General features: G+C 59.8%; 4 protein-coding genes and 1 long non-coding RNA gene across 9 annotated transcripts; 2 read left to right on the plus strand and 3 right to left on the minus strand.

Annotated features, from left to right (window-relative positions):
- The first annotated feature begins 1,612 nt into the window (after nucleotides 1–1,612).
- Nucleotides 1,613–6,820, plus strand: ZNF132 (zinc finger protein 132). The gene is given in 4 exon segments (XM_059665585.1): nucleotides 1,613–1,957; nucleotides 3,598–3,766; nucleotides 5,023–6,726; nucleotides 6,729–6,820. Coding segments are annotated over 4 exon segments (2,019 nt in total). The 5' UTR covers nucleotides 1,613–1,903.
- Nucleotides 6,821–8,697: 1,877 nt separating this feature from the next.
- LOC132216435 (uncharacterized) lies at nucleotides 8,698–11,807 on the minus strand. The gene is made up of 3 exons (XR_009448753.1): nucleotides 11,595–11,807; nucleotides 10,447–10,573; nucleotides 8,698–8,813 (listed from the first exon to the last, which is right to left on the minus strand). It is a non-coding gene; the product is annotated as an uncharacterized LOC132216435 (long non-coding RNA).
- Nucleotides 11,808–11,975: 168 nt separating this feature from the next.
- On the plus strand, nucleotides 11,976–14,514 carry LOC132216432 (centrin-2). Of its 5 annotated transcripts, none has more exons than XM_059665617.1 (3): nucleotides 11,976–12,064; nucleotides 12,828–12,891; nucleotides 13,417–14,514. In XM_059665617.1, exon 3 carries the CDS (start codon nucleotides 13,462–13,464, stop codon nucleotides 13,954–13,956), a length of 495 nt encoding a protein of 164 aa, XP_059521600.1. In that variant the 5' UTR covers nucleotides 11,976–12,064; nucleotides 12,828–12,891; nucleotides 13,417–13,461; the 3' UTR covers nucleotides 13,957–14,514. The 5 variants fall into 5 exon arrangements, with proteins under 5 accessions (XP_059521600.1, XP_059521597.1, XP_059521599.1 ...); XM_059665614.1 differs by having other exon boundaries at nucleotides 12,014–12,167; XM_059665616.1 differs by having other exon boundaries at nucleotides 12,015–12,167; nucleotides 13,412–14,514.
- A 2,933-nt stretch (nucleotides 14,515–17,447) lies between these two features.
- Nucleotides 17,448–19,126, minus strand: RNF225 (ring finger protein 225). The gene has a single exon (XM_059665606.1). It carries the CDS (start codon nucleotides 18,919–18,921, stop codon nucleotides 17,953–17,955), a length of 969 nt encoding a protein of 322 aa, XP_059521589.1. The 5' UTR covers nucleotides 18,922–19,126; the 3' UTR covers nucleotides 17,448–17,952.
- Nucleotides 19,127–19,844: 718 nt separating this feature from the next.
- RPS5 (ribosomal protein S5) lies at nucleotides 19,845–25,211 on the minus strand. The gene is made up of 6 exons (XM_059665610.1): nucleotides 25,068–25,211; nucleotides 24,355–24,463; nucleotides 20,908–21,117; nucleotides 20,668–20,796; nucleotides 20,029–20,127; nucleotides 19,845–19,960 (listed from the first exon to the last, which is right to left on the minus strand). The coding sequence occupies exons 2-6, from the start codon at nucleotides 24,460–24,462 to the stop codon at nucleotides 19,892–19,894; spliced, it is 615 nt and encodes a 204-aa protein (XP_059521593.1). The 5' UTR covers nucleotide 24,463; nucleotides 25,068–25,211; the 3' UTR covers nucleotides 19,845–19,891.
- Nucleotides 25,212–26,041: the final 830 nt, after the last annotated feature.

Raw genomic sequence — 26,041 nt, forward strand, 5'->3', positions numbered from 1 at the left:
GGCCCCGACTGCCTGTAATCTGGTCCTTGGGCACCCGGGGTGCCTGGAGGCGCCAATGCTCTGTGACAGCCATCCCCCTGTCCCCCCACCCCCCCACATGACTTGTGACCTGTCATGATTATACCTTGCCTACTTTCCCACATAATCTTTGTCCTTGTACCCAGTATAGGAGTATAGGCGGCTGGTTTATGGAGAGAAGCAGAGTAGGTTTTCGTGGATGACCTGCTGCTCTCCCATAACTGCTAGCAGGACTGGAATAAAGGCTCATATATGAAGGCTCCTGGTTCAGCCCCAGCCTCCACCAGCACCAGAGGCAGCCCCGTGGAAACGCTGCAAAAAGTGGGTGGGTTGCCCTAACTGGATTGGCTCAGTGGATAGAGCATAGGCCTGCGGACTGGAGGGTCCCAGGTTCGATTCCAGTCAAGGGCATGTACCTTGGTTGCAGGCACATCCCCAGTAGGAGTGTGCAGGAGGCAGCTGATGTTTCTAACTCTCTATCCCGCTCCCTTCCTCTCTGAAAAAATCAATAAAATATATATTTTTAAAAAATAGATCACTGGGGAAGTAGGAATGACAGGCCTGGGGGAGTAGGCACGGAATAACCATTGCAGGTTACAGATCTGACCCTTTACCAGGAATTAAGCACCCAGGGTTGAATCATATGTGAGTGGAGTGGGGGCGGGGCGGGGGAGGCTCAAAGAGGGCGCCCACGGAGGGACCAGATCACAGGCAACAGGGACAGGGGCGAGGTGCCTCCGGGACTGGACTGTTTCCACCAGGAGGTTGTCAATCTTTCCGGAATGACAGGCAGCCCGGACCCCGTGGTTGTCCGGTTGCAGGTACCGTCGTAACTTCCCGAATGCACCCTCCGCCTCTTACCCTCCAGGACCGTCCTGAACGCCGGGGACGGGGGCTCAGGAGGGCCCTGGGGACAAGGGGCTGGGAGTCCGGCCGGGTGGGGCCCGGAGACCCTTCCTCGCCGCTGCCTAGTGGCTCGGCTCATGCGCCACGCCCGCCCGCAGTCGGGGTCCCGACCCCGGAACCAAGGGCCTCGGTCTCGGGTTCCGCAAAGCCGACACCTCCCCTCGGGCCCGAGGGGCCGCCCCCTGACGGCCAGGGGAACCCGGGCGGGTGGAGGCCGGACTCCCCCGCAGTCACGGGCGTCCGGGGCAGAGGCGGGACCTCCGAACCCTGGAGCCTCCCCAGCTCCCGTTTCCTTGGGAGCGGGGAGCCCCCTGGGCGCGGCGCTCAGCCCGGCAACTGGGTCCCTAACCCCCGTGTGAACCTCAGGACCCGACGCGGAAGAAACAGTCGGTGCAGGGAGGTCCCGCCCCATCCCTGCACCGTCATTGGCCAGAGACCGCCCAGAAACGCCCCCCTCCTGACTGCTCATTGGCCAGCTCTTAGGGACGCAGAGCGAGCGGCTTGGAGGCGTCGTAGTTCGGGTCCATTGAGCAGCGACGCCAGGACGTGCTCCCCGATCACCTAGGCAACGACCAAGCGGCACCGTGATTGGCTCAAAAAAAAAGAGTTGTTGTTGGCGGCGAGCCTGGAGCCAATCAGGCGCCGAGGGGCGTTTCCAAGGCGGGAGCGTAGGGCGCGGGGCGGGGTTTCCGTAGCTGCTGCGGGTATTTGTTTCGCACGGGGCGCCCCTCACCGGCGGCCGCTGGAGCGAAGGAGACGGGCGGGAATTGTCGGACCTTCGCCGCGACTCTGCAGACAGTCCCACCCCCGCGAACGGTGCCGCCTTCGGTTTCCCGGAACCGACGCGACGGGTCCCACGGCCTCGGAGGGAGGAAGATCCCGGGTTCTCAGTTCCGTTGATACCGGGAGACCGAGGCCCCGAGTGCGACCGACCCACCGTTCGCGCGCGGTCGTCTACCCGGTGGTGTGCGGGGTCCGGATGGACCCGCAGGGTCCGACCCGGCCGGCAGCGTCGCGGATGGACTCTGGGCAGGTGAGCGGGGATCCCCACCCTCACGGTCCCGGAGCCCCTGGGTCACGTGCAGCTGGGGGTTGGGGTCAGGGCGGGGACCGAGCCACCTGGGGTAGCAGCATGAAGCGTGCAAGCGAGAGGGGCAGGAGGGCTGGGGCGTCTCTCTAGCTCAGCAGGGTGGGGACCAGTGGGTCCGGGATTTGTGTGTTAAGAAGAGTGAGGACAGCCCTGGCCGGTGTTGCTCAGAGGTTAGCGCGTTGGCCCGTGCCCCAGAGGGTCACGGGTTCGATTTCCGGTCAAGAATACGCACCTGGGGTTGCAGGTTCGAATCCCCTGCCCCGGTTGGCCGGGGGAGGAGGGGGGGGGGATTTGGGGAGGTGTATACAGAAGGTGCCCAATCGGTGTCTCTCTCATGTTTTTCTCTCCCCCTCTCCGTCCTCCTCTCCCTCCCAATCTCTAAAAACCAGTGGGAAAAATATCCTCAGGTGAAGATTAACAATTTTTTTTTCATTTAAAAAAATATTTTTATTGATTTCAGAGAGGAAGAGAGAGGGGGAGAGAGAAATAGAAACATCAATGATGAGAGAGAATCATTGATCAGCTGCCTCCTGCACACCCTCTATTGGGGATGGAGCCCGCAACCCGGGCATGTGCCCTTGACTGGAATCGAACCTGGGACCCTTCAGCCTGCAGGCCGACACTCTACCCACTGAGCTAAACTAGCTAGGGCACAATATTTTTTTAGTAAAAAGAGAGAGAGTGTGTGAGGACAGGTATGACTGGTGAGGGCGTGTGCAAGGGCAGAGGTGGAAGAGAGGAGTGTTTGAGATCTACTCAGGGTTCCACGGAGCAGAAGGTTGAAGCAACTGAGCATGGAGCGAAGGCATTCACTAGGCGCAGTGGTTCTCAATCTTCTGGCTCTTTAAATACAGTTCGTCATGTTGTGGTGACCCCCAACCATAAAATTATTTTCATTGCTACTTCGTACCTGTAATGCTGCTACTGTTATGAATCGTCATGTAAATGTTTGATATGCAGGATGGTCTTAGGCGACCCCTGTGAAAGGGTCGTTCCACCGCCAAAGGGGTCGCGACCCACAGGTTGAGAACCGCTGCACTAGGGGGTGGTGGCTGTCTCTGGCCGCGGGGGTTTTGGAGACCTGGGGCAGGCCAGGTCAGTACTGGGTCCTGGTGGTCTTTCTCAGGTCAGCTGTGTGCATAACGGAACATGGGGACTCCAGGGAGACGCCTGAGGTGTGGACAAGGGGTGGCGGGGAGGAGAGTGTGGAATGTATGGTCCCTATACAAGGTAAGGGCATGTGAGCCAAGGGGCCCTGGGGCTGAGACTTGAGGAAGGAAAGAGAGCCCCAATTCTCTCATATCTGGGGGACATAAAGGAAATTGGCCCGTGGGGGGAGGGGCAGCGTGCCTTTTGTTGCTCTCGGTTGGATTGACCTGAATACGGTGACTGCAGGAGAAGGGGACACCAGTGATGCCGGGGCCGGTTACCTCCTCTGAAGTGGGGGCCTGAGGAGGAGGAGAGGGTGAGGGGAGGATGGACTGAGGGGGTCACAGGAGGAGAGGACGGTGGGAGAGGTCATCTGAGTCCCAGGTCAAGGGCCTGGCTGTGTCCACTGGAGCGTTTGTGTGTCTGTTTCCCAGCCGGCCCTTTGGCCCCCTGGCTCCGCCGTCTCCTCATTGCAGAGCCCAGTGACCTGCGAGGACCTGGCTGTGTTCTTCTCCAAGGAGGAGTGGGGGCTCCTGGACGAGGCTCGGAGGCGCCTGTACCGCGACGTGATGCTGGAGATCTTCGAGCTCATGGCCTCACTTGGTAAGACCCTGGTGCCGGCCGCGGCATGGCGACCAGCTTCTGCCCTGTGCCTTTCCCCGTAGAAAGCTCGGTTTGTCCCAACGCCCAACCACGGATGCTGCTTCCTCCCCAGGTTTCATGTTGCAGGAGCTGGGACCAGGCTGTGTGCACGCCTGTCTCTTCCTGGGCAGCCTCATGAGTGGTCCTCATAGCAGTGGCCTAGGATCCTGTGGGAGCGGAGATTGGGGATCAGGCACCTCCAGGCTGCTCACTGGACCCCACTGAGCCTGACCCGGTGTGGGGCCATGCCCTGGTTCTGTCCCTCTTCCATAAGACGATTTTTCAAAACAGCTTCATTAAGAGACACCATAAGTTCACCCATTTAAAGGATATATTTACACAGGTGTCTGACGATCACAATCCAATTTTAGAATATTTACATCACCTACAGGGAGACTTTGTACCCATTAGCAGTCATGCCCTATCCTCCCTCATCCCTTTTCCCCAAGTCCTGGGCAACCTCTAATCTACTTCTTGACTCTACAGACTTGCTTATTCTAGACATTTCATTTAAATGGAGTCACACAATATGTGACTAGCTTTCATTTAGCTTATGTTTCAGAGGTTCATCCATGTTGTAGCATAGACAGCATTCATTCCTTTTCATGCATGAAGAATATTTCATTGTATAAAACTTGTTTATCCAATTGATGGGCATGTGGCTTGTTTCTATGAAACAGTGACTACTGTGAAAAATGCTGCTGTGAACATTCACCGAGGAGTTTTTGTGTAGATATGTTTCCATTTCTCTTCGGTAGACGCATAGGAATAGAACTTCCCAATTGTTTTCCAAAATGGTGGCACCACTTTACATTCCCACTGCCGTGCCTGAGTGTCCCAGTTTCTCTGTTTCCTCAGTAACACTTGTTACTGTGTTTTTTTTCCTTATAGCCATCCTGGTGGGTGTGAAGTGGTATCTTCTTGTGGTTTGGATTTGCATTTCTCTCACAACTAATAAGGTTGAGCATCTTTCATTTGCGTGTGTCTGCACCCATGTTTCTCTTCAAGGAATGTTTATTCGTGTCCTTTCCCCCATCTCTGTCCTTGCCTCTGGTGAGGCCTCCTTTAGTCTGTGGCGTGGCTGGGTGCCTTTCTACACAGCGGGCCCTTCAGTCTTAATTCTGTCAACGATCCCTTGGACCCCTTCCTCTATGTGTCAGTTACACATTTCTCATGAAGTCACCCTTTGCACCAAATTGAAATTTCTGTGTTTTTAGGTTGTTGGCGTGAAGTGGAAGACGAGGAGGCCTGTTCCAAGCAGAACGCTTCTGTAGAAGGGGTCTCCCAGGTCAGGATCCCCAGCACACATCCTTCTACTGAGAAGACTGATGCCTGTGACATGTGTGGCCCATTTATGAAAGACATTTTGCACCTCGATGAGCATCAAGGAACGCATCCTGAGGAGACCCCCTACACGTGTGGAGCATGTGCAAGGAGGTTTTGGCTCAATGCAAACCTGCCCCAGCGCCAGGAGGAGCGCAGTGGAGAGAAGTCCTGCAGGTGGGACAAGGACCGGGATGCATCTGTGAAGAGCGCTGTAGTCTCCCTATCAGAGAAGCCCTTCACGTGCAGGGAAGGTTGGGAGGATGGCTCAGGCAGCCCTGCCCTCCGCCAGCGCCCGGCCATCCACAGCAGTGGGAAGTCACGCAGGAGGACAGAGTGCAGGGAGGCCTTCCCACACAGTTCCCGCCTTGGGCGGCCCCCAGGAGTCCCTACCACAAAGAAGCTCCTCAACCACATGAGAACTCACTCTGAAGTGACACCATTTATTGGTCCAGCAGTTGTAGATTCCTTAGAGGAGAAATCAGCCCTCGCTAATGACCAAAAATTCCACACTGGAGAAACATCTCGGGTGTGTAAAGAGTGTGGGAAGGCCTTTAGTGACCCATCGAAGCTGAGGGAGCACCAGAAATTTCACACTGGAATAAAACACTACGCGTATAGTGACTGTGGGAAGACCTTCAGCCGCAAATGCACACTTGTTCATCACCAGAGACTTCACCCAGGAGAAAGCCCTCATGAGTGCGGTGCGTGTGGGAAAGTCTTTAATAACAGGTCACACCTCACTCAGCATGAGAAAGTTCATAGCGGAGAATGGCCTTTTGAATGCAGTCAGTGTGGAAAAGCTTTCAACAACAACTTTGACCTTGTTAAGCACCAGAGAGTTCACACTGGAGAGCGGCCTTTTGAATGTAGTGAATGTGGAAGGGACTTCAGGCAAAGCTCCCACCTCCTTCGACATCAGAAAGTTCACGCTGGAGAGTGGCCCTTTGGGTGCATTGCGTGTGGGAAAACCTTTAGCACTGGCACCACCTTCATTCAGCACCAGAGAATACACGCCAGGCAAAGGCCATATGAGTGCAGCAAATGTGGGAAAACCTTCAGCCGCAGTTCCAGCCTGGTTCAGCACCGGAGGATTCACACTGGAGAAAGGCCTTTTGAATGCAGTGAGTGTGGAAGAACTTTTAACAAAAACTCCAACCTTGCTCAGCACCAGAGAGTTCACAGTGGAGAGCGGCCTTATGAATGTAGTGAATGTGGAGTAGGCTTCAGCCGAAGATCCCACCTCCTGCGACATCAGAAAGTTCACACTGGATAGCGGCCCTTTGGGTGGAGCAAATGTGGGAAGGCCTTCAGCACTAGCACCATCCTCACTCAGCACCAGAAAGTACACACCAGGCAAAAGCCATACGAGTGCAGCAAATGTAGGAAAACCTTCAGCCGCAATTCCCGCCTGACTCAGCACTGCAGGATTCACACTGGAGAAAGGCCTTTAGAGTGCGGTGAACGCCTGAGGGCCTTCAGCACCAACTCTCACCGGATTTGTCACCAGAGAGTGCACACAAAAGAAAAGCCCTACGAGTGCCGTCAGTGTGGGAAAGCTTTTAGTGGAAAATCCACACTTGTTCAACACCAGGTAGTTACACCAGAGAAAGGACGTACACGTGTGGCCACTGTGGGAAAGTCTTCAGCCCCCTCTGCAGCCGTGCTCAGCATAAAAGGATTCATACCTGAGAGGAGCCTTATGGATGTGAGTCCAACTTCATGCAGCAGAACCACCACAGAGAAATTACTTCATGTACCACTGATGTGGAGAAAACGTCAGGAGCTACTGTGCCCTCTCTGAGCAGCCGAGGAACCTGGACAGAGCTGTGTCCCCTGGAGCACAGTCCTCTTTCCAGCCTGCCTGGATCCCAATGTTTGCAGAGGTCATTTGCATACGCACGGAGAAAACATCTTCCTGGGCCTGCCTTCCCCTTTCCCAGAGCTAATCGGGAGCCCCGGACCCCATGGAATGGCTTCATTCCCATTGCCTCTGAGAAGGTTCAGGAACGAACGGGGCCGGTGCTGGGGGAGGGGCTTTGAGGGATGTCCAGTTGGGGCTCCTTGGGAAGATGTATGTTCCCCAAGGGTGGGTGGTATTCCATTGAAAATTTTCCCACTAGTCCCAGTATCGTTGTTCTGATGTTAATCTTCACAACTGCCGCTAATTTGTTTTATTTTATAAAACCGACATTTTGTCTGGTCACCATGAAGACTAAGCCCTTCATATACTAGAGTCGCAAAGAGTCACTTTGCTTCCTTAGGTGACGTTGTGGACGAATGTTTGCATCCCCCAAAATTCACAGGTTTAAGCCCAGCCCCCTCCGTGATGGGCCTTTGAGAGGTAAACAGGGTTAGGGGAGATCAGAGGCTGGAACCTGATGAAGGGATTACTGTCCTTATAAGAAGGGAAGAGATATCAGAGCTTCCTCTCCAAACCACGTGAGGACAGCGGAGTGATGGCTGTCTACAAGCAAGGAAGGGAGCGCTCATCCATACGCCTGGATTGAAACTGCCAGCACCTGGATCTTGGACGGCCCAGCCTCTAGAATTGTGGGAAATTCCTGTTGTGTAAGCCACCCAAGCTGGGGTACTGCTACAGCAGCCAGAGCAGACTGCGACAGCAGAGATGAGGAAGGTCCCCCTCACGGGCATCTACAGAGCAAAATGATGTCTGCCGTCGTGAACCAGTTCAGTCTTACAAGACAAGGTATCAAACAGCACTGAGTTTCAGCCCTGCCCCTGCTTAATTAATATGGAGACATGCCCGTTTACTCACAGCTGTCACCAAACTGATTTGTTTACTGTGAGAAAACAGACTGACGCTGGCCCTGCTGACATGGGGTCCAGGCATGTCACATACCAGTGAAAAAATAAGCATTTTACCTCTGTAGATGAACTATAAAAGGCAAGAAACACTATCGTTGTCAGTATCAATGAAGCCCTGAACCCTTTTGGTATACTGGTATGTCTTTAACGAGCACAAATGCAGCCCTGATTTCAAACGTCCAGATGTCCATAAGGACAGAGTGGGGTGGGGTGTTCGAATCCAGCCTGACATTGAGGCACGGAGGACACAGAAAGGGAGAGAGTAACTCTTAACACAGCAGTGAGTGCAGGGACTCATGACGAGAGGCCATCTTGGCTCGGCTGTTGAAGGGGTGTCACTGGGAGAGGCAGAGAGGACCAGGGAGGGGCAGGCACCCATGATAAGCTGAGGGAACCTCCCAAAAAGTGTTCTGGGGCCAGGAGCTACTGTGTGGCTTCTAGAACAGAATGTGGGGAGAGGACAGTCCCAGGACGGAGGCTGTGGCCATGGGCTGCTGGTGCTGGTCTGCCAGGTGAGGTTTTGGCTAACAGGATGGCATTAGGGCAGGATAGCGAGAAGCTGGGGGAATTCCCGGGCAAGTAGAATGGGGAAACCGAGACAAGAAAATTAAGGCTAAACAGTTTGGGCAGTTTGCAGCCTGCCTGTGAACTGCAAGACCTTATCCTCCCTACGCAAGGGCGTTTGAGAGCAAATGGCTTACACCCGAGTCCCTTACTAGGAAATACACAGCTTAACTCACCCTGGCCTGGGAAAGCAGAGAACAAAGACCCAATTCACGTCACTTGTGGCAGCTGAACCCACGGACGGACGAAGTTGGGGAGCCAGTGACAAAAACTCCCATGAAGCCAGACAGACCTAGGATGAAACAGGCCAAAGAATAATCCAAAACTCCCCTATACACCCATGTTGGTGCATCAGCATATTAAAAATGCCCCTGTCCCGTCTGGCGTGGCTCAGTGGTTCGATTTCCTGTCGGGGCACATGCCTGGGTTATGGGTTCGATTCCCAGTGTGGGGTGTGTGATCAATGATTCTCATCATTGATGTTTCTATCCCTCCCTTCGCTAAAATCAATAAATATATTTTTAAGAAATGCACTTGGCCATGGCTGGTGTGCCTTAGGGGTCAAGAGTGTCGGCCAGCATACCCCAGGGTTGCAGATTCGATTCCCTGCGTTGCAGGTTCAATAGCAGCCACATTCCGGGGTGCTTGCGGGAGGCCTCGGGTCAGTGTGTCTCTCATGTAACGCACGTGGTGAAATCTTTCCTACACGAAATCAAGAGCCCATACCCTACAGGTTGGGGTGAGGCAGGCCTGCTTGGTGGCAGTCCCTGTTCAGTAACAGAATGAGTCCCACCCAAACTGGTACCCTGGACGGGCCATAGGGTCCAAGCCACTGGCTTTGTTGAGGATGTCCCAGCATCACCATGGCAACGTGACTCTCCACCCGTCCCCCATCAGGTTGGCTGCTGTACATGGAGCCCCAGCCAAACACCAGAAGGCAGACTCAGGGCAGGTGCGGAGGGCCCTTCACCCGGGTGCAGGGGCCGCCCTACAAGATCTAGGCAAGGCCACCCACCCACACACACACAGCAACTGAGCTCTATGACCAGTGTCACCCAAACCCCACTTGCTCGGAGACCTGAGCTCCACCCCGGACATTTAAACATTCACTGAGGCCGGGCCAATGTGGCTCAGTGGTTGAGCATCGACCTATGAACCAGGAGGTCACGGTTCGACTCCCAGTCAGGGCACAGGCTGGGTCACAGGCTCGGTCCCCAGCGTGGGCCGTGCAGGAGGCAGCCAGTGGATGACTCTCTCTCATCATTGACGTTTCTCTCTCTCTCTCTCTCTCTCTCTCTCTCTCTCTCTCTCCCCCTTCCTCTCAGAAAACAATAAAAATATATATTTTTAAAAAATTATAGAACAGCCCAAGCTGGTTTGGCTCAGCGGATAGAGCGTCGGCCTGCGGACTCAAGGGTCCCGGGTTCGATTCTGGTCAAGGGCATGGACCTGAGTTGCGGGCACATCCCCAGTGGGGGGCGTGCAGGAGGCAGCTGATCGATGTTTCTCTCTCATCAATGTTTCTGACTCGCTATCCCTCTCCCTTCCTCTCTGTAAAAAAAATCAATAAAATATATTTTTAAAGAAATTACAGAACAGCTAAATAAATGGAAAGACATGTCCTGTCCACGGATTGAAAGACACGAAGATGGCAATACTCCCCAAACTGACCTACTGATTCGCATCCGTGGCTCAAGTCTGGCCCGGGGAGGGCCCTAGCGAGTTCCTTTAGCTGGAAGAAGGCAACACCCGGCGCGAGAGGCCATGGCTTCCGCAGGGTGACAGAGGGCGGCCGAGAGCGGAGACCAGCTCGCACCCAGTGCCCGCCCTGCCCGGGGCACCAACCCCGGGGCTTTAGGAGGAACAGGAACCCGTGGGGAACAGCCCGCGGCGGCCAGTGTGCGGGCGGAGCCTGAGGGCCTTACCCAGCGAGACCGTGAGCGTGAAGTTCTCCAGCATCACCTCCCGGTACAGGCTCCTCTGCGTGCGGGTGAGGAGCGTCCACTCCTCCCGGGAGAAGTACAGGGCCACGTCTTCGAAGGTGACCGGGCCCTGTGGGGTGGCGTCCACTCAGCCTCGGGGTCCGCAGCGGCCAGAAAAGCCAGCCCGAATGCAGACCAGGGGGTCCCATCTGTCTTTGGCCGTGCCCCACCTAAGCACCTCTAAAATCCTGATACCCACTCCCCCCTCCCCATGGCATATAATTCTTATTATTCAAAAAATGAACTGTTGCCCTGGCCGGTGTGGCTCAGTGGATAGAGCGTCGGCCTGCGGACTGAAGGGTTAGGGTTCGATTCCGGTCAAGGGCACGTACCTGGGTTGCGGGCACATCCCCAGTGGGGGACGTGGAGGCAGCTGATCGATGTTTCTCTCTCATCGATGTTTCTAACTCTCTCTCCCTCTCCCTTCCTCTCTGTAAAAAATCAATAAAATATATTAATAATAATAATAATAATACAAAGTGATATGGAAAAAACAGTAAACAAAGTTTCAAAACATAACAGAGAGCTGAAGTGCACAAATATGTCACAATATACATTCATAAACTGTCCATGAGGACCCAGAGCCATAAGAAATGCAAAAAACTCAGTTAATAACTCAATTCTCGAGTTGCCCCCCTTAAACACCAAACTGCCCCCCGTGGGGCGTGTCTGGGGCGATGGGGACCCCTGATGTCGACGGGACACATCCAGCCCCGGACCTGGGGCTCCGAGCCCTTCCCCGCCCTTTCCTTTGCGCCCCAAACCCACCCCCCGACCCTGCACCGCCCCCCGCACCCTGCACCCCATCTGCTGCCACCAGGCCCCCCCGGGTCCCCGGGGCCACCCCTTAGAGCCCAGCCTTCTTTCTCCGGAACCAGGACCTGCTCTGGGGTCCCCCCACCCCCAGGCGACCCTTGCGCCCACCAGGCATCCAGCCCCGCACCCCGCAACCCGTCCCCGCTCCACGGCCAGAGCGACAGCGCGGAGAGCAAGGGCCCTCCTGCCCACTGGCCTCGGCTCGGCGGCCCGGCCCGCCCCTCCCAGCCTGGCTCCGTCCTGGGCTCATCGCAACCGGACCCCCTTCAGCTCACCCGCGCCTCCTCGGCCATCGGAACCTGTGGGCGGAGCGTGGCTCGGAGCTCGTCATCCGCGGGGTGCGGGGCGCCGCGGGCAGGGAGCCGTCTCCGGAGGCGCGGGGGACGCGGCCTGACGCAGACGGGGCCGCCCTTCTCCTTCGCCGCCCGCGGGGCCCGCGATACACTCGCCGGGAGACCGCACGGACCCGCCGCCGGGAGCCACCGGAAGTCCCGCCGTGCTGCGGCCTCTTCAAGCTCGCACTCCATTTCCCAGCGACCCACGCGGGGCCGCTCGCTTGTTGCCACGGCGACCGGGGAGCGCGCTCCCAGCCGCCGCTGGACGCACCGGAACTACATTTCCCACAGTGCCTCGCGGGGCGTCCGTGACGTAGCAACCGACAACGGCCGGGAAAGGGGCGTTTCGGAGGGAGCCGCGCTAGACGCTTCGCTCCGTTACTACGGACCCACTCGGGGCGACGGAGCAGGTTGCTGCGCGGCCGCCGGCGCCCGGGACACCGGAGCGGGGGAGGCGAGCGAGCGGGGCGGCCCCACGGCGGCCTGCGCGCCCGGGGCCTGGCCGGTGGCGGGGTTAGCGAGGCGGGGGCTCGGGCGGGGAGAACGGCGGCGGCGGCGGGTCTGAGGGGGGCGTGGGGGGGAGGGACCCGGGCGTGGAGTTGAGGAGACGGGGGGTTTCCTTTTCACTTTTTAAAAATATTTATTTTTATAGATTTCAGAGAGGAAGGGAGAGGGAGAGAGAGAGTAACATCCCTGAGGAGAGGGAATCAGGGAGCGGCCGCCTCCCGCGCGCCCCCTACCGGATCCAACCGCCACCCGGGCGCGTGCCCCGAGCGGGATCCAACCGTGACCTCCGGGTTCAGAGGTCGAAGTTCAACCGCTGAGCGACTCCAGCTGGTCCTAATTAATTATTTATTTTAAATATTATTTTCAGCCCTGACCAGTGTGGCTCAGCGGATAGAGCGTCGGCCTGCGGACTGGAGGGTCCCGGGTTCGATTCCGGTCAAGGGCATGGACCTTGGTTGCGGGCACACCCTTGACCGGAATCGAACCCGGGACCCTCCAGTCCGCAGGCCAACGCTCAATCCATTGAGCCACACCGGCTAGGGCTGGTCTTAATTTTTTATTTATTGATTTTTAGAGAGAGACACACACACACACACACACACACACACGGATTTGTTCCACCTTCATACGCATTCATTGGTTGGCTCTTTTCTGTGCTCTGAGCAGGGATCGAACCCACAACCTCGGCGTAGTGGGAAGACGCTCCTGCCAGCGGCAATACTCAGCCAGGGTGAGCAGAGGTGCTTTGCAGGGTGCTCCCCAGTCCAAGCCCTGCCCAGCCCGCCAGCCTCAGTTTCCCCATCCGTCATCCTGGACACCACCGTTCCCTCTGAGGAGAAGGGGGGGAGCTGGGGGGAGGGGGGTCCCAGGAGCCTGGTGGGGAGGCCATGTGGCCAAGAGGATGGCTCGCTGCCGAGTCCTCTGGGCATCACCCGGCTGGTGAGGTCCCCTCCTCGGGCCTGGGTGCCCCTGTGCACCCTGGGTACACAGCAGGTGCCCAGTAAACACCAGTGGGTCAAAGCGTCCCCCTTCCTCTGCCGCGCCCTTTCCCAGAGGCTGAGCCCTTCCCAGGTCTAGGCCGCCCCTCAGTCCTTCCCGCGGGTTCTCAGCTTGGGCACACCCTCCCTCCTCTGTCCCCTTTCTCCCACGGTCCCGAAGAGACGCAGCCTCCTTGCTGGGCCTGGACCTCGGGCTGGCTCCCCTTAACCCGCCCCTCCCGCCTCCCTGGCCCCCTCGGCCGCCTGTTCCAGGGCAGAGCAGACTCGGGTCCCCAGCGGCCTCCGGCTTTCAGAAGGCAGACATGGCAGCCGCGTCCTCCCAGCGCAAGAGGGCGAGTCCCAAGCCCGAGCTGACCAAGGAGCAGATCCAGGAGATCCGGCAGGCGTTCGACCTCTTCGACACAGATGCCACTGGGACCATCGACGTCAAGGAGCTGAAGGTGGCGATGAGAGCCTTGGGCTTTGAGCCCAAGAAAGAAGAGATTAAGAAAATGATCGGAGAAATCGACAAGGAGGGGACCGGGAAGATGAACTTCAATGACTTCCTGACGGTGATGACGCAAAAAATGTGCGAGAAAGACACCAAGGAGGAAATCCTGAAGGCGTTCAAGCTCTTCGACGACGATGAGACCGGCACCATCTCCTTTCACAACCTGAAGCGCGTGGCCAAGGAGCTGGGCGAGAACCTCACGGACGAGGAGCTGCAGGAGATGATCGACGAGGCCGACCGCGACGGCGACGGGGAGGTCAGCGAGCAGGAGTTCCTGCGCATCATGAAGAAGACCAGCCTGTACTGAGCGTCCTCTCCTCTTCGCTGCGAGCACCGTTCCCGTGAGCGTCTCCTCCTCTCCTCGCTGCGAGCACCGTTCCCGTGAGCGTCCTCTCCTCTCCTCGCTGCGAGCACCGTTCCCGTGCCCGCTGCTGTGCGGACCTGGCTTTTGGGAGCACAGATGTCTCTTCCCCACTGACCTCCCTGCACAGCTTCAGTAACAACCTCACACCCGTTTTCAACTTTTGCAACTGTTCTCGGGAAAGTTCTTTGTGAGGGGACCTGCTGCTTCCGTTCATTCTCCGGAAAAGAACAAGAGCTCATCGGAGGGCTCACCCACCCGCCGGTTCCGCCTTGTGCTGCTTCGCTCTGGCGTGAGCCCACCTTATGGCGCCACAGAGAGATGTCCCAGGCAGACGCATGTCATAACTGTCACCACAGACAGCAGGCATCTCTAGGACGGTTCTGGTTTGAATCGACACCTGAGTGCAGCGTTCTCTTTTAAAAGATCCAGTGAACTCTCTCATTTGCATTTGAATATTTTTTTCCTATTTGTTTTGTGTTAAAATAAAGCCTAAAAAAAAAAAAAAAAGTTCCCCGTGCAAGTGGAGTGTTTCCTGCGGCCCATTTTACAGAAAGAGAGAACCAAAGCCCCAAGTCCAGGCCTCTCAGGCACCCTACCAGGACCTGCGCTTTGGGGGTTCAGAGGACCTGGGGGGAGGAGCAGACCTGGGACCGGTGGGAGGGGGGTGCCCAGCAAGGGGGAGTAGGCAGAGGGAGAGCTGGGTGGGCACAGCTCCAGGCGGCCACAAAGGCTGTGAGGCGAGCATCGGGTGGGGGGGAGACCCCCATGACCCGGGCCCCCATGATCCGGGCCCCAGGCTGGTTTCAGCAGCTCCTTTGTTTCCGGGCAGTGGGCGGGCGGGCGGGCATCGAGGTAGCAATCAGCAGCCGGAATGCCCAGCAGTCCCCGGCTCTGTCATCAGCCCCATTTTACAGGCGGAGAGACTGAGGTCACAGGCTCCCAGCTGGGAGGGTGGAGAAGCCCAGCTCCCGTGTAGCCCCCAGGAGGAAGCTGGTTAGCGGAGGGAGGGGCCAGCCCTCCCTGGACCCTCAGCCACCACCTCACTGGCCCAGTTACCCCGAACTCAGTGCCACCTGTCATCTCCCTGAGTGTCCTTGAAGGTACAGCGCTGAGGTCTCTTCCTCCAGGCAGCCTTCCTTGAACACACTCAGGCAGAGAGCATCATCATTTGCTCTTCCGTGAACCACCAGTCAAGGGTCCCTTTCTGGTCCCCGGGCTGGACCCATCCCTGGCAGGCCTGTCCCCTCCTGGGGCGCAGGAGGGAAGGGATGACGAGGGAGCTGTCGGGGACTCGATATAAACTAGATAATGGCCCCCACAGATGTGCGGACCCCAATTCCTGGGATCTGATACCTTCATGGCAAGATGGGCCTGTAGACGTGATTAAGGGGAGAGTGTGCTGGCTAGTCAGGGTGGGCTCACTTCGTCACAAGCTTTTTATTTAGTTTTTTCTGTTAATCCTCACATGAGGATATTCCACTGATTTTTAGAAAGAGTGGAAGGGGAAAGGAGAGACAGAGAAACATCGATGTGAGAGAGAGACGCATCGATTGGTTGCCTCCTGCATGCCCCCTGACCAGGGCCAGGGACCTGCAACCAAGGTACGTGCCCTTGACCAGAATCGAACCCAGGACCCTTCAGTCCATGGGGAGACGCTCTATCCACTGAGCCACACCGACCAGGGTCAGAGAGAGCTACAGATACTTCCTTGTAGCCAGGAGGACAGGCATTCGCCCCCGGAGCCCCTGGGAGGAACGGGCCTGTGGACACCTGGACTTCAGTCAGGGAGACCGATCCTAGACGTCTGCCTGCAGAACTGCGCGGCCCTGCGTGGTGTTCTCAGGAACCGAGTTGGCTGGAGGATGTGGCAGCCACCAGAGGAAACGGCACATCGCCAGCCTGGCTCCTGCCTGACCGGCCCCTCCCTGCGGGCTGGGCTCCAGTGACGGGGTCACGCAGGTATGGGACTGGAACTGGTCCGGGAAGACACTCCCTCGGTGCCCTGCTGCTCCCGGCTCCAGGCTTTACCCCGGGAAGCGGCAGCTCCCATCCTCAGGCGCTCCGCCAGCTGCCAGGTCAGGGTGGCGGGCGGCCAGCGGGCTGGGCTCGGTGTCCACAGGCATCCTGGGCGGCTCCCTGGTCCCCTGCAAGGCTGTCCCTCCCTCCCTACCTGTGTGCCAGCTGCTGAGGACCCAGTGTCAACAAACCAAAGGGGCAGGGTTCCAGCCCCAGTCAGGGCACATGCCTGGGTTGCGGGCTCGATCCCCAGTGTGGGCCGTGCAGGAGGCAGCCGATCCGTGATTCTCTCTCATCATTGATGTCTCTATCTGTCTCTCCCTCTCCCTTCCTCTCTGAAATCAATAAAAAATATATTTTAAAAAAGGAAAAGCCAGGTGCCCACCCGCAACACGCAGCACCCCAACCCTGGGCCTGGGGTGGGGCAGGTGACTGGAGTTTAGCTGGTGCAGAGGTGGCTGCCATCTACTCTGCTGTGACTAAGCCAGGAAGGCTTCTGAGAGGAGGAGGCCCGGAACCCTAGGGCTGCCCGCCCTGGAGGCGGCTGTCCACAGGGAGGGCAGAGGCTGCACCTGGGGGCCCAATAGGGATGCCAGGAAGGGACACAGCTGGCCCCAAGGAACGAATGACTGGAGATGGGGTGATGGGGGCTCCGGTGGCCAGGAAGGCCCCGGAACAACCCCCCCAAATCAGGCGGCACTGACCCAGAGGGCAACTCTGGCCTCCTTGAGCCTGGGGACATGGCGGCCCCAGACTCTGGAACCAAGCCGCCCTGGCTCAGTGGCTGAGCACCGACCTGTGAACCAGGAGGTTCAGTTCCCGGTCAGGGCACGTGCCCCGGTTGCAGGCTCAATCCCCAGTGCGGGGACTGCAGGAGGCAGGCGATCAGTGGTTCTCATTGTTGATGTTTCTCTCTCTCTCTCTCTGAAGTCAATAAAAAATATATAAAGAAGCCAGGACCCATGGGGGAAGTTGAGGCCTCGCTCTTGGCAACTCGGTACTCAGCACCCAGCTGGATGCAGCCACTGGTTGAATCCTAGATGTGCCCTGACCGGGGATCGAACCCCCAACCCTGGCGTATTGGGAGGACTTCTAACCGAGCTACCCGACCCGGCGCTGTGAGCCTGTCTTGGAGGCTCAGGCCCCGTCTGTCCTCCCAGGCCTGGACCCAGCCAGGGGCACAGGGCGGCAGCCCAGGACCGGCCCTGACACAGCTGGAGCCACTCGCCCAGCTGCAGGTGGCAGAGAAGACAAACCCCCACCTGACACCTGGCGGTCGGCCCTGTGCGCCCAGGTGGGGCGTTTCCAGCAGATAGCATCTGCCCCGCCCCCGCCCCCCCCCAGCCTCCTGCCCCCCAGGGCTCTGAGGATGGCGGGGTGCACTCCGTGGGGCCCGTGTGAGGATCAGGGTTGGGGTGCCACTGGGATGAGGACCAGGTAGCCCACTTAGGGCGCCTCCCAGCAGAGTCTTTTATTTTAATCTTCTCCCGAGGATACGTTTCCATTGGTTTTTAGAGAGAGCGGCAGGGAGAGGGAAAGAGAGAGAAACATGGAACTGGTTGCCTCCTGCACACGACCCGGAGGGCACCCCGACAGGAGCCTGCACACCAGGTGCGCACCCTGGACCGCTGACCAGAGTCAAACGCGGGTCCCTGCAGTCCGCGCGCCCAGGCTCTGTCCACTGAGCTAAGCCGCCAGGGCCCGCTGGGTCTTTGTAAAGATGGGGTCCGGGTGCCCGCAGCTGGATCCCCGCGGGGGTCGGGGTTACTTCCTGGGGCACCGTGTCCGGTGGCGGTGACCCCGCCAGGCCTCCGGCTGGAGACATGGTCCCTGCGGCGCCGGGGAGGGGCGGGAGCGAGGGGCTGGCAGGGAGGACGCGAGGTGCCCAGGACCGGAGCCCGGATCTGCCGGAGGCAGGCGCGTCTACCGCGCCCCCCACACCCGCCTCCTGCCCCGAACCCAGCCGGGGCCGCCCTCGCCTTCCCACGCGCGGTCCCGCACTCCCTCCGCCTCCGCCGAGTCCTCTGGGTCCCCGGGGGGCTCCTGCGTGTCCTCCGCGGCCCCGGGCGGCGTGGCGTCCAGGTCACGGCCGGTGGGGCCCGGCGTCCAGGCGGGGGTCCAGGGCGCCCCGGGCTCGGGCCGCGCCGGGAGCCAGGAGAAGCCGGGCGCGGGGGCGAACGCCACGAACTGCGGCCGCGCGGGGGCGGCGCGCGGGATGAGGAAGAAGATGTAGACGCCGGAGACCACCAGGCCGGCGGCCACGAGCGCGGCGAGCGCCACGGCGGCGTTGAAGGCCCAGGTGGGGCTGTCCAGGGTCAGGCGGCGGGACAGCGGGCGGCCAAGGCGCAGCGGCGGCGGCGGTGGCGGCGGCGGGGGCGGCGGGCGCGCGGCGCGGGTCTTGCGGGGCCCGGGCGCGGGCGGCGGGCGCAGGTAGAGGAGCCCGCGGCGCCGGTCGAAGCGCACGGAGCCCTGGCGCGCGGGCGGGGCGCGGGCCTCGCGGGGCAGCAGGCCGACCTGCGTGGGCAGCGCGGGCAGCCCCCCGCGCGGGGCCAGGCGCGTGGGCGCGCGGCACACCGGGCAGGCCACCGCCTCGCCGCCGCCCGCCGTGGCCAGCGATAGGCGCGCCAGGCACTCGAGGCAGAAGACGTGGCCGCAGTCCAGGCGCTTGGGCAGCTTGAAGGCGCCGTCGAAGGGCGACACGCAGATGAGGCACTCGACGGGGGACGCGGGCGGCAGGATGGGGGACGCGCCCGGGCCGCCATCCCCGTCCTCCTCGTCCTCGGTCTCGCCCTGGTCCGGGGACCGGGGCTCGGAAAGCGCGCCCGGGGAGCTGGGGCTGGAGCCTGGCGGGACCCGCGGGCGGCGCAGCCAGGGCGGCCTGGGGCAGGGCATCCGGACCGGGCCTGCGGGGAAGGCGGCGGGAGGATGGCGGCTCTGGGTGCCGCGGGGGGCCCCCCTCAGATAGGAAGATTGAGGGGCTCTGCAAAGGGTTGGGGGTGGGGGCGAACCCAGGGGTCAGGGCGGGTTATGCCCCGGAGACGGGGGCTGAGCGGCTGACAGGCGTGGGGGGGGGGGGTTCCCAGAGCCAGACCCACAGGGACCGAGGGATGACGCCCACAAGAGGGGAAGGGCCCCCACCGAGACCCCAGGGCGCCGGCGGCTTCCTACCTGCGGAGCCTGCTCCCTTGGCCGGCAGGTCAGCTTTGACCCGTCCCTGGCCCAGTGGCCAAGGGACACCAAGCGCCCCGCCCCGTGGGAGGGGCCCCGAGGCGGAGACACGCCCTCGGGTTCCGGCCTGACTCGTTGGACCGCCCGTCACGCCCACCGGCCGGATGTCTGGGGGCGGCGGGCAGGTGATGGCCCAGGGCCCTCAGGTGAGCGATGCCCTCAGCACCTCCTGGTGGACTCCCCACCCGGAGGCATCGGTGCCGGGGAAGCGAGAGGCAGTGCCCCCTGCAGGCCGCCGGGCCTGGGCTGCAGCCGGAGGGCAGGATGGGGACCAGCCCGAGGGACTGGAGTCTGCGGGCGGGAGGCGGCCGACCCTCGGGGGACTGCACAGCCGGCAGAGGAGCTGGAAGTGGCCGCAGCCGCCCCCACCAGCCCTCCCGGACCAGGGGCACCTCCGTGAGGACAACCCCGCCCCCACTTCCAACCAGCGGGACACTCCCGGTGGCGGGCACCCCGGCTGCCATGGTTCTGAGTCAGTGCTTCCCTGGGGAATCCCGGCCCCAAGACGTGCCAAGAACGTGGTCAGCTCCTCAGGACTTGGGGACCCCCCGCTCCCGCGACCCCCAAGGACAGACAGCGCGCAGACAGGCAGTGCTGCCCGAGGGCAGACGGTTTATTAGAGCCGCAGCGGGGATCAGCGGTTGGACTTGGCCACGCGCTCCAGCTCGTCCTTCTTCTTGATGGCGTAGGAGTTGGAGGAGCCCTGCGGGAGGCACGGGGTTAGCTCCGGGCGGGCAGGACCCCCCCACCCCCCACGGCGTCCTCACCCACCTTGGCCGCGTTGATGAGCTCATCTGCCAGGCACTCGGCAATGGTCTTGATGTTCCGGAAGGCAGCCTCGCGGGCGCCGGTGCACAGCAGCCAGATGGCCTGGGGAGCACAGGGGTCGGCTAAGCCTGGGGCAGAGGACACCCCACACCAGGCAGGGCCGGTCCAAGGGCCCCCAAGGAATGCTGGCGCCACACTGCCGCTCAGGGGGCAAGCCGCCAGGTCTGGGGTCAGACTGGGGCCACTAAAGTGTAGACACAAAGGGTCCCCGGTTCCTGGAGACCTGCCATGACAGGGGTGCTCCCGGCCCCGACCCTGGATTGCTGGGGACGGCTGCATACAGAGGACAGCGGGAGCCCAGACCGGGAGACAGTGGGAACAGAACGTCCATGTTCTCTGAGAACGTCATCAACTGATCCTCCAATGGTCCAAGAAACACACACAGTGACAAAATATACACCAGACTCAGCCCAATGCCGCCCCAAAGGTCCAGAGCTGGGATCTGCCCTGCACGGCCAGGAATCCAGGAAGGCTCCCTGGAGGAAGTGACACTCCAAGCAAAGCATGCGGCTGGGCGAGCCTTCCCACTGGCCGGCCCCTGCCCCGGGCAGGACCCTTCTGAGGCCGCCAGCCCAGGCCCACCTGGTTCACACGGCGCAGGGGGGACACGTCCACAGCCTGCCGCCGCACGGTCCCAGCGCGCCCAATGCGGGTCGAGTCCTCCCGGGGGCCGCTGTTGATGATGGCGTTCACCAGGACCTGCAGGGGGTTCTGGGAGAGAGGGAGCCAGTGAGCCGAGGCAGGCCGGACCGTCCATGGTCACCCCAAACCCTGAATGCCCCCCCCCGCGCTGTGGGCGGTGGCTCTGCCCGGCCCGCCTACCTCGCCCGTCAGCAGGTGGATGATCTCGAAGGCGTGCTTGACGATGCGCACGGTCATGAGCTTCTTGCCGTTGTTGCGGCCGTGCATCATCATGGAGTTGGTGAGGCGCTCCACGATGGGGCACTGCGCCTTGCGGAAGCGCTTGGCAGCGTAGCGCCCGGCGCTGTGGGGCAGGTACTTGGCATACTTCTCCTTCACGGCAATGTAGTCCTGGGCAGAGGGAGGGGCCCGTCAGGGCAGGGCGGACCAGGGGCCCGGGCGACCACGCAGGCGGCCCCTCACCGGCCGGTCTGGCTGTGAGCCCGACTGTGCAGCGGGAGGGGGCGGGTGGAGGAGAGAGAACGCCCCACACTCCCCGCTGTTTCCAACGTGCACCTCAAACTGCACAGGGACGTTTTGAGTTGGACGCTGTGGGGCTCGGGGCTGTGCTGTCCTGAAGGAACCCTAACTTCTGAGACAGTGCTGGTTTTTTAAAACACGTTTTTATTAATTTTAGCGAAAGGAAGGGGAAGGGAGACTAAGAAACATCGATGTGACCGATAGAAACACTGATGGGCTGCCCCCTCATGCTCCCCACCCGGGACTGAGCCCCAAACTCGGGCCTGTGCCCTGACCAGGAAGCAACCTGGTGCATGGGCCACACCAGCCAAGGCTCAAAATGTGTGTTTTTTTCTTGTTTTTTAATGGATTGATTTTAGAGAGAAGGAAGGGAGAGAAACACTGATCTGCAGTTCCACTTATCTGTGCATTCATCCTTGTCTGTGCCCTGGCCGGGGATCAAACCCGCAACCTTGGCACAGGATGCTCTAACCAACTGAGCTACCTGGCAGGGCCCAAACCGTGGTTTTAAGAATCACACAGAGTCCTTCCTATACATACATTTCCCAAGAAAATGTCTAGAAAACAGGAAAATGTTGGGGAGGGGTTGGGACCAGGAACTGTTGTGTCCTATGAAACACGCCCCAGGCCTGACTCACACATGAGGACACAGCCCAACAATGCTTTTCTAACGACACAAGCAGCGCTGGCATCTCAGCGGTTGGAGCGTCATCCCGATACCCAAGGTTGAGGGTCCGATCTGTTCAGGCCTCAAACAGGAACCAACCAATGAATGAACTGGAACAGCCGGCCAGCATGGCTCAGTGGCTGAGCATCAATCAATGAACCAGGAGGCATCGGATCAGTGATTCTCTCTCATCATCGATGTTTCTCTCTCTCTCCCCCTTCCTCTCTGAAATCAATAAAAATATGTTTAAAAAAAAAATAAAAATATGTTTTAAAAAAATTGGCACAATTGATGTTTCTCTCTCTCAAGTCAGTAAGTTTCAAAACATAATAAAATAAAAATACAAGCAGTGACAGGGAAAGATGGGGGATGAGGAGGCTGGTGTCTACGCGGAGGGAACCACCTGCACGAGGCAGGGGACCGGTGGGCGTGTCCATGTCTCGGCCGGGCAGGTGACCCTGCGGACACAGCCGTCCCATCGAGGGTCTGGTTCACGGGCCCCAGCCCAGGGCAGAGAGAACCCGGGGCCACGATGACACCTGCTTCCCCGTGAGGGTACCAGGGAAAAGTGAAAACAGGTGTAACGTTTTTCACGGGTTGGACACACACATGACAGACCACAGGCGACCCAGAGGCTGAAACACTTGCTATGTTGTCCTTTGAGTTTGCAGACCTGCAACGTCGCCCATGAAGGAAAACCATCCCCGAGACATTCAGAGTGAAAAAACGGGGCCGAGTTCTCCGACAGGCAGAGGGCTTGCGCCCCAAATACACGCAGAGGCAACAAAAATGCTTCTTTTAAACGAGAAGGGGAGACAAATATAATCCCACCTGGACTTCACTCATCTCCGTACAAACGCAGTCACAGAGCAGTTTTTGTTTTGTTCTGCGAAGGGCCCACAGAAGCAATGCCGAGGCCAAGTGGACAGTGTATGGGCGGGAGGCCTCCCATTTCCAATCTCAAAACCCAGTGCAGCTGCAGCAAACAGACCGTCAGGCGTGAGGACAGGAACGTGAGGATAGAATCAAAGGCGCGGGAATCGCTCTGGCCCGTCTGCTCAGGGTCTCGGGTCTGATTCCAGGTTAAAGGTACCGGGTTCCCCGGCCCCAGTTGGGGCACGTGTGGGAGGCAGCCAATCAATGTCTCTCAAACTTAGACATTTCTCTCTCTCTCTCCCTTCCGCTCTCTCTAGAAATCAACGGAGGAAATATCCTGGGTGAGGATTTTTTTAAAAAATAAGAAGAGTGCAGGAATTCAAGAGCGCCACATCCATTCAACAGGGGAAATACCCTTTAACAAACGTTGCTTGGAAACATGTGTGTAGTGCATAAAAGACGTTTAAACTACAAACACCCTATGGCCCAAGTTTGTTAAATAAAATGTGCAGAACTGACAAACAAACGAAATGAGGAGGTGCTGGGACAAATGGATCTCCACATGCAAAACAATGATGTTGGACCCTTGCACTTTAAAATGGTTGCCATGGTGACTTCTGGGTTATGTGTATTTTACTACAAAAACTGCAGCGCCCCGGCCCCAGGCTCAGTTGGCTGGACTGTCCGCTGGCACCAAAAGACTGTGGCTCAGGCCCTGGTGGCGGCATGTGCAGCAGGCAACCCATGGTCGTTCCCTTCTCCCTCTAAAATCAGTGAGCAGCCCGGCCGGCGAGGCGCAGGAGGTCAGGGTTTGATTCCAGGTCAGGGCACAGGCCCGTGTCGCAGGCTCCATCCCCAGTGTGGGGGCGCGCAGAAGGCAGCTGATTGAGGATGATTCTCTCTCTTCCCCTCTGATATCAATAAAAAAATATATCTTTTTAATTTTAATTTTTTAAAATATATCTTATTGATTTTTACAGAGAGGAATAGAGAGTTAGAAACATCCATGAGAGAGAAACACCAATCAGCTGCCTCCTGCACACCTCCCACTGGGGATGTGCCCGCAACCCAGGTACATGCCCTTGACGGGAATCGAACCCGGGACCCTTCAGTCCTCAGGCTGACACTCTATCCACTGAGCCAGAGAGGAAGAGAGAGAGAATGAAACATCAATGAGAATCATTGATCGGCTGCCTCCTGCACGCCCCCTACTGGGGAGCGCGCCTGCAACCCAGGCCTGTGCCCTGACCTGGAATCGAACCCAGGACCTTTCAGTCCCTAGACTGATGCTCTATCCACTGGGCCAAACCGGTCAGGGCAATAAAAACATATTTTTAAAAAATAACAATAAAATCAACAAGCATATCCTCAGGTGAGTATTAAAAACAAACAAACAAACAGGAAACTGTAGCAGCCTCTATACAGGACGGGGGGTGGTGGTGGGGGTGTGGCCCAGGCGTCTCCCCTCCACCTGTCACTTCAGCTCAGGGCCAGCAGGGCAGCTCCACGTTCCGAGTGACCCCCGGGAGGCCCCCCGCGCGACCCCCACCCCGAGCCCCGCTCACCTGCAGGGAAATGTCATTGATCTGCACGTCGTCGGTGCTCCACTTGCCGAAGAGCTTGATGTCGGGCGTCTCCGCCACCGCGGGGGCTGCCGTCTCCCACTCGCTCATCCTGGGGGCACAACCGCAGGGCCCGCTCACCGCCTGGCACCCCGGAAGCCACGAGGCGCCCGGGCCGCTGCTCCACGTCCTGAGCCCCGAGGAACCCCTCCAGGGTCAACCAGGAGGAGGCGCCTGCCCCCCAGGAACCCCGGGTCCACCCTGTTGGGCCGTTCGAACCCCAACTCCGGGGTTCAGGGGGTCCGCGCCCTCGGGAGAGTCCACAGCCTGGACCCCGCTCCCCGATCGGCTGCACCGACACGTGATCTGCCATCGAGGATCCCCCCGTAGAACCAGGTCTGTGTCGGGCGCGAACGGGCACGAGGACTAATCCGTGTGCAGAGCGGAGGGTGCACCGCGCACCTCGGGATAACGGGGGCCCCCGTGTCAGCGCGGGGTGGGAGGGGCCCGCCCACCAGCCGCTGCCCGGCAGCCAGCAAAGCGACGGCGGCAGCCGGGCGCCCACGACTTCACCGCGCCTCCCCGGGCCCGTCCGCACGTTTTCCGGGAAGAGAGGCGAGGGCGCCCCAGGGCGCCCCCAGGCCTCGCGGCCGACCCGTGGCTCCCCGGGAGACTCTGGGGCGCCCATCGGACCCCCGACCCCGCGGCGGCCTCACCTTAGGGCTCAGCCGGTGCGTTTGGGGAGTCTCGGTCGCTCGGCGCGGACCACGCGCTCCGCTGACACAGACAGGAAGAGGCCGCGGGCCGCGGGCCTACGCTTTTAACAGGGACGAACACTTCCGGGTCACCGGGCTGTACTTTTGAACCAATCCGGACCAAGCAGATAAAGGCTCTCTTGGCGAACGCGGCATGCGTCAATTTCGGACGCATGCGCACAAGCAGAAGCGTGCCCACCAGCCGGCCTGGCGGAAGTCGGACCTCTAGCGCTTGCCCGGCCTTGAGGGATTCTGCGCACGCGTGAAGGCCTCCTTGAGGCCAACGCCGCCATGTCTACTGAGGGCAGATGTCCCGCTAGCCTTCGCCGCCGTGTTCGGCCGCTGATTTCACGTCCCACCTGCTGCAGGTTTCGAGCGGGGCCAGCCGGTTCAGCACCGTCTCGTTTTCCGTGATGTCCGCTCCGCCGGCACGCACGCGCCACAGGCTCGGGCGGCGGCGTGGGGTCCAGTGATGACGACCGCCCTCCGCTGGTCTCGGCCGCCGGGCGCCACGCGTGCGGCCCACTTCCTCCCCGCCCCCGACACACGCGAGCTCGGGGCTGCTGCGGGCCTGCGACCCAGGAGGAGACATCTTTCAGTTCGGCCTCACCCATCACCTGTCCGGGGCCCCCCCATCGCTTCTCCTCTACCCCCGTTACCGCGGGCGGAAGCCGAGGAGGGGCGCTGTCCTGTGGCCTAGGGCGCCGCCCAGACGGTTGCCTAGGGAACAGCCCCCACGCCCTGGGGTCGGTCCGGAGCCGGAGTTGACGCTGAGCTGAGGTCGCTTGAACGGGTGCAGGGAGTCGGCGTGGTGGAGGGGACCCCGACCTCTTTGCAGCCATACCCAGTGACCCCTACCCCATCTGTTAGGCGCCTCTGGCCGGGGGTGGGCATCTGGTGGAGCCTGGGGCCCCCCACCTCCCGGCGCCCACCTC

This window comes from Myotis daubentonii, chromosome 15 (assembly GCF_963259705.1).
Source record: "Myotis daubentonii chromosome 15, mMyoDau2.1, whole genome shotgun sequence".
Lineage (NCBI taxonomy): Eukaryota > Metazoa > Chordata > Mammalia > Chiroptera > Vespertilionidae > Myotis > Myotis daubentonii.

Bases quoted from the DNA above. Each gene is read 5' to 3' on its own strand.
- RNF225 (XM_059665606.1), bottom strand. From the start codon at position 18,921: ATGCCCTGCCCCAGGCCGCCCTGGCTGCGCCGCCCGCGGGTCCCGCCA.
- RPS5 (XM_059665610.1), bottom strand. From the start codon at position 24,462: ATGAGCGAGTGGGAGACGGCAGCCCCCGCGGTGGCGGAGACGCCCGAC. The intron at 20,797-20,907 runs GTAGGCGGGCCG...CCTCTCTCCCAG, and splicing joins TCCACCTGCTGACGGGCGAG to AACCCCCTGCAGGTCCTGGT. The intron at 20,128-20,667 runs GTGGGCCTGGGC...TGTGCTCCCCAG, and splicing joins CCCTGCGCCGTGTGAACCAG to GCCATCTGGCTGCTGTGCAC.
- LOC132216432 (XM_059665617.1), top strand. From the start codon at position 13,462: ATGGCAGCCGCGTCCTCCCAGCGCAAGAGGGCGAGTCCCAAGCCCGAG.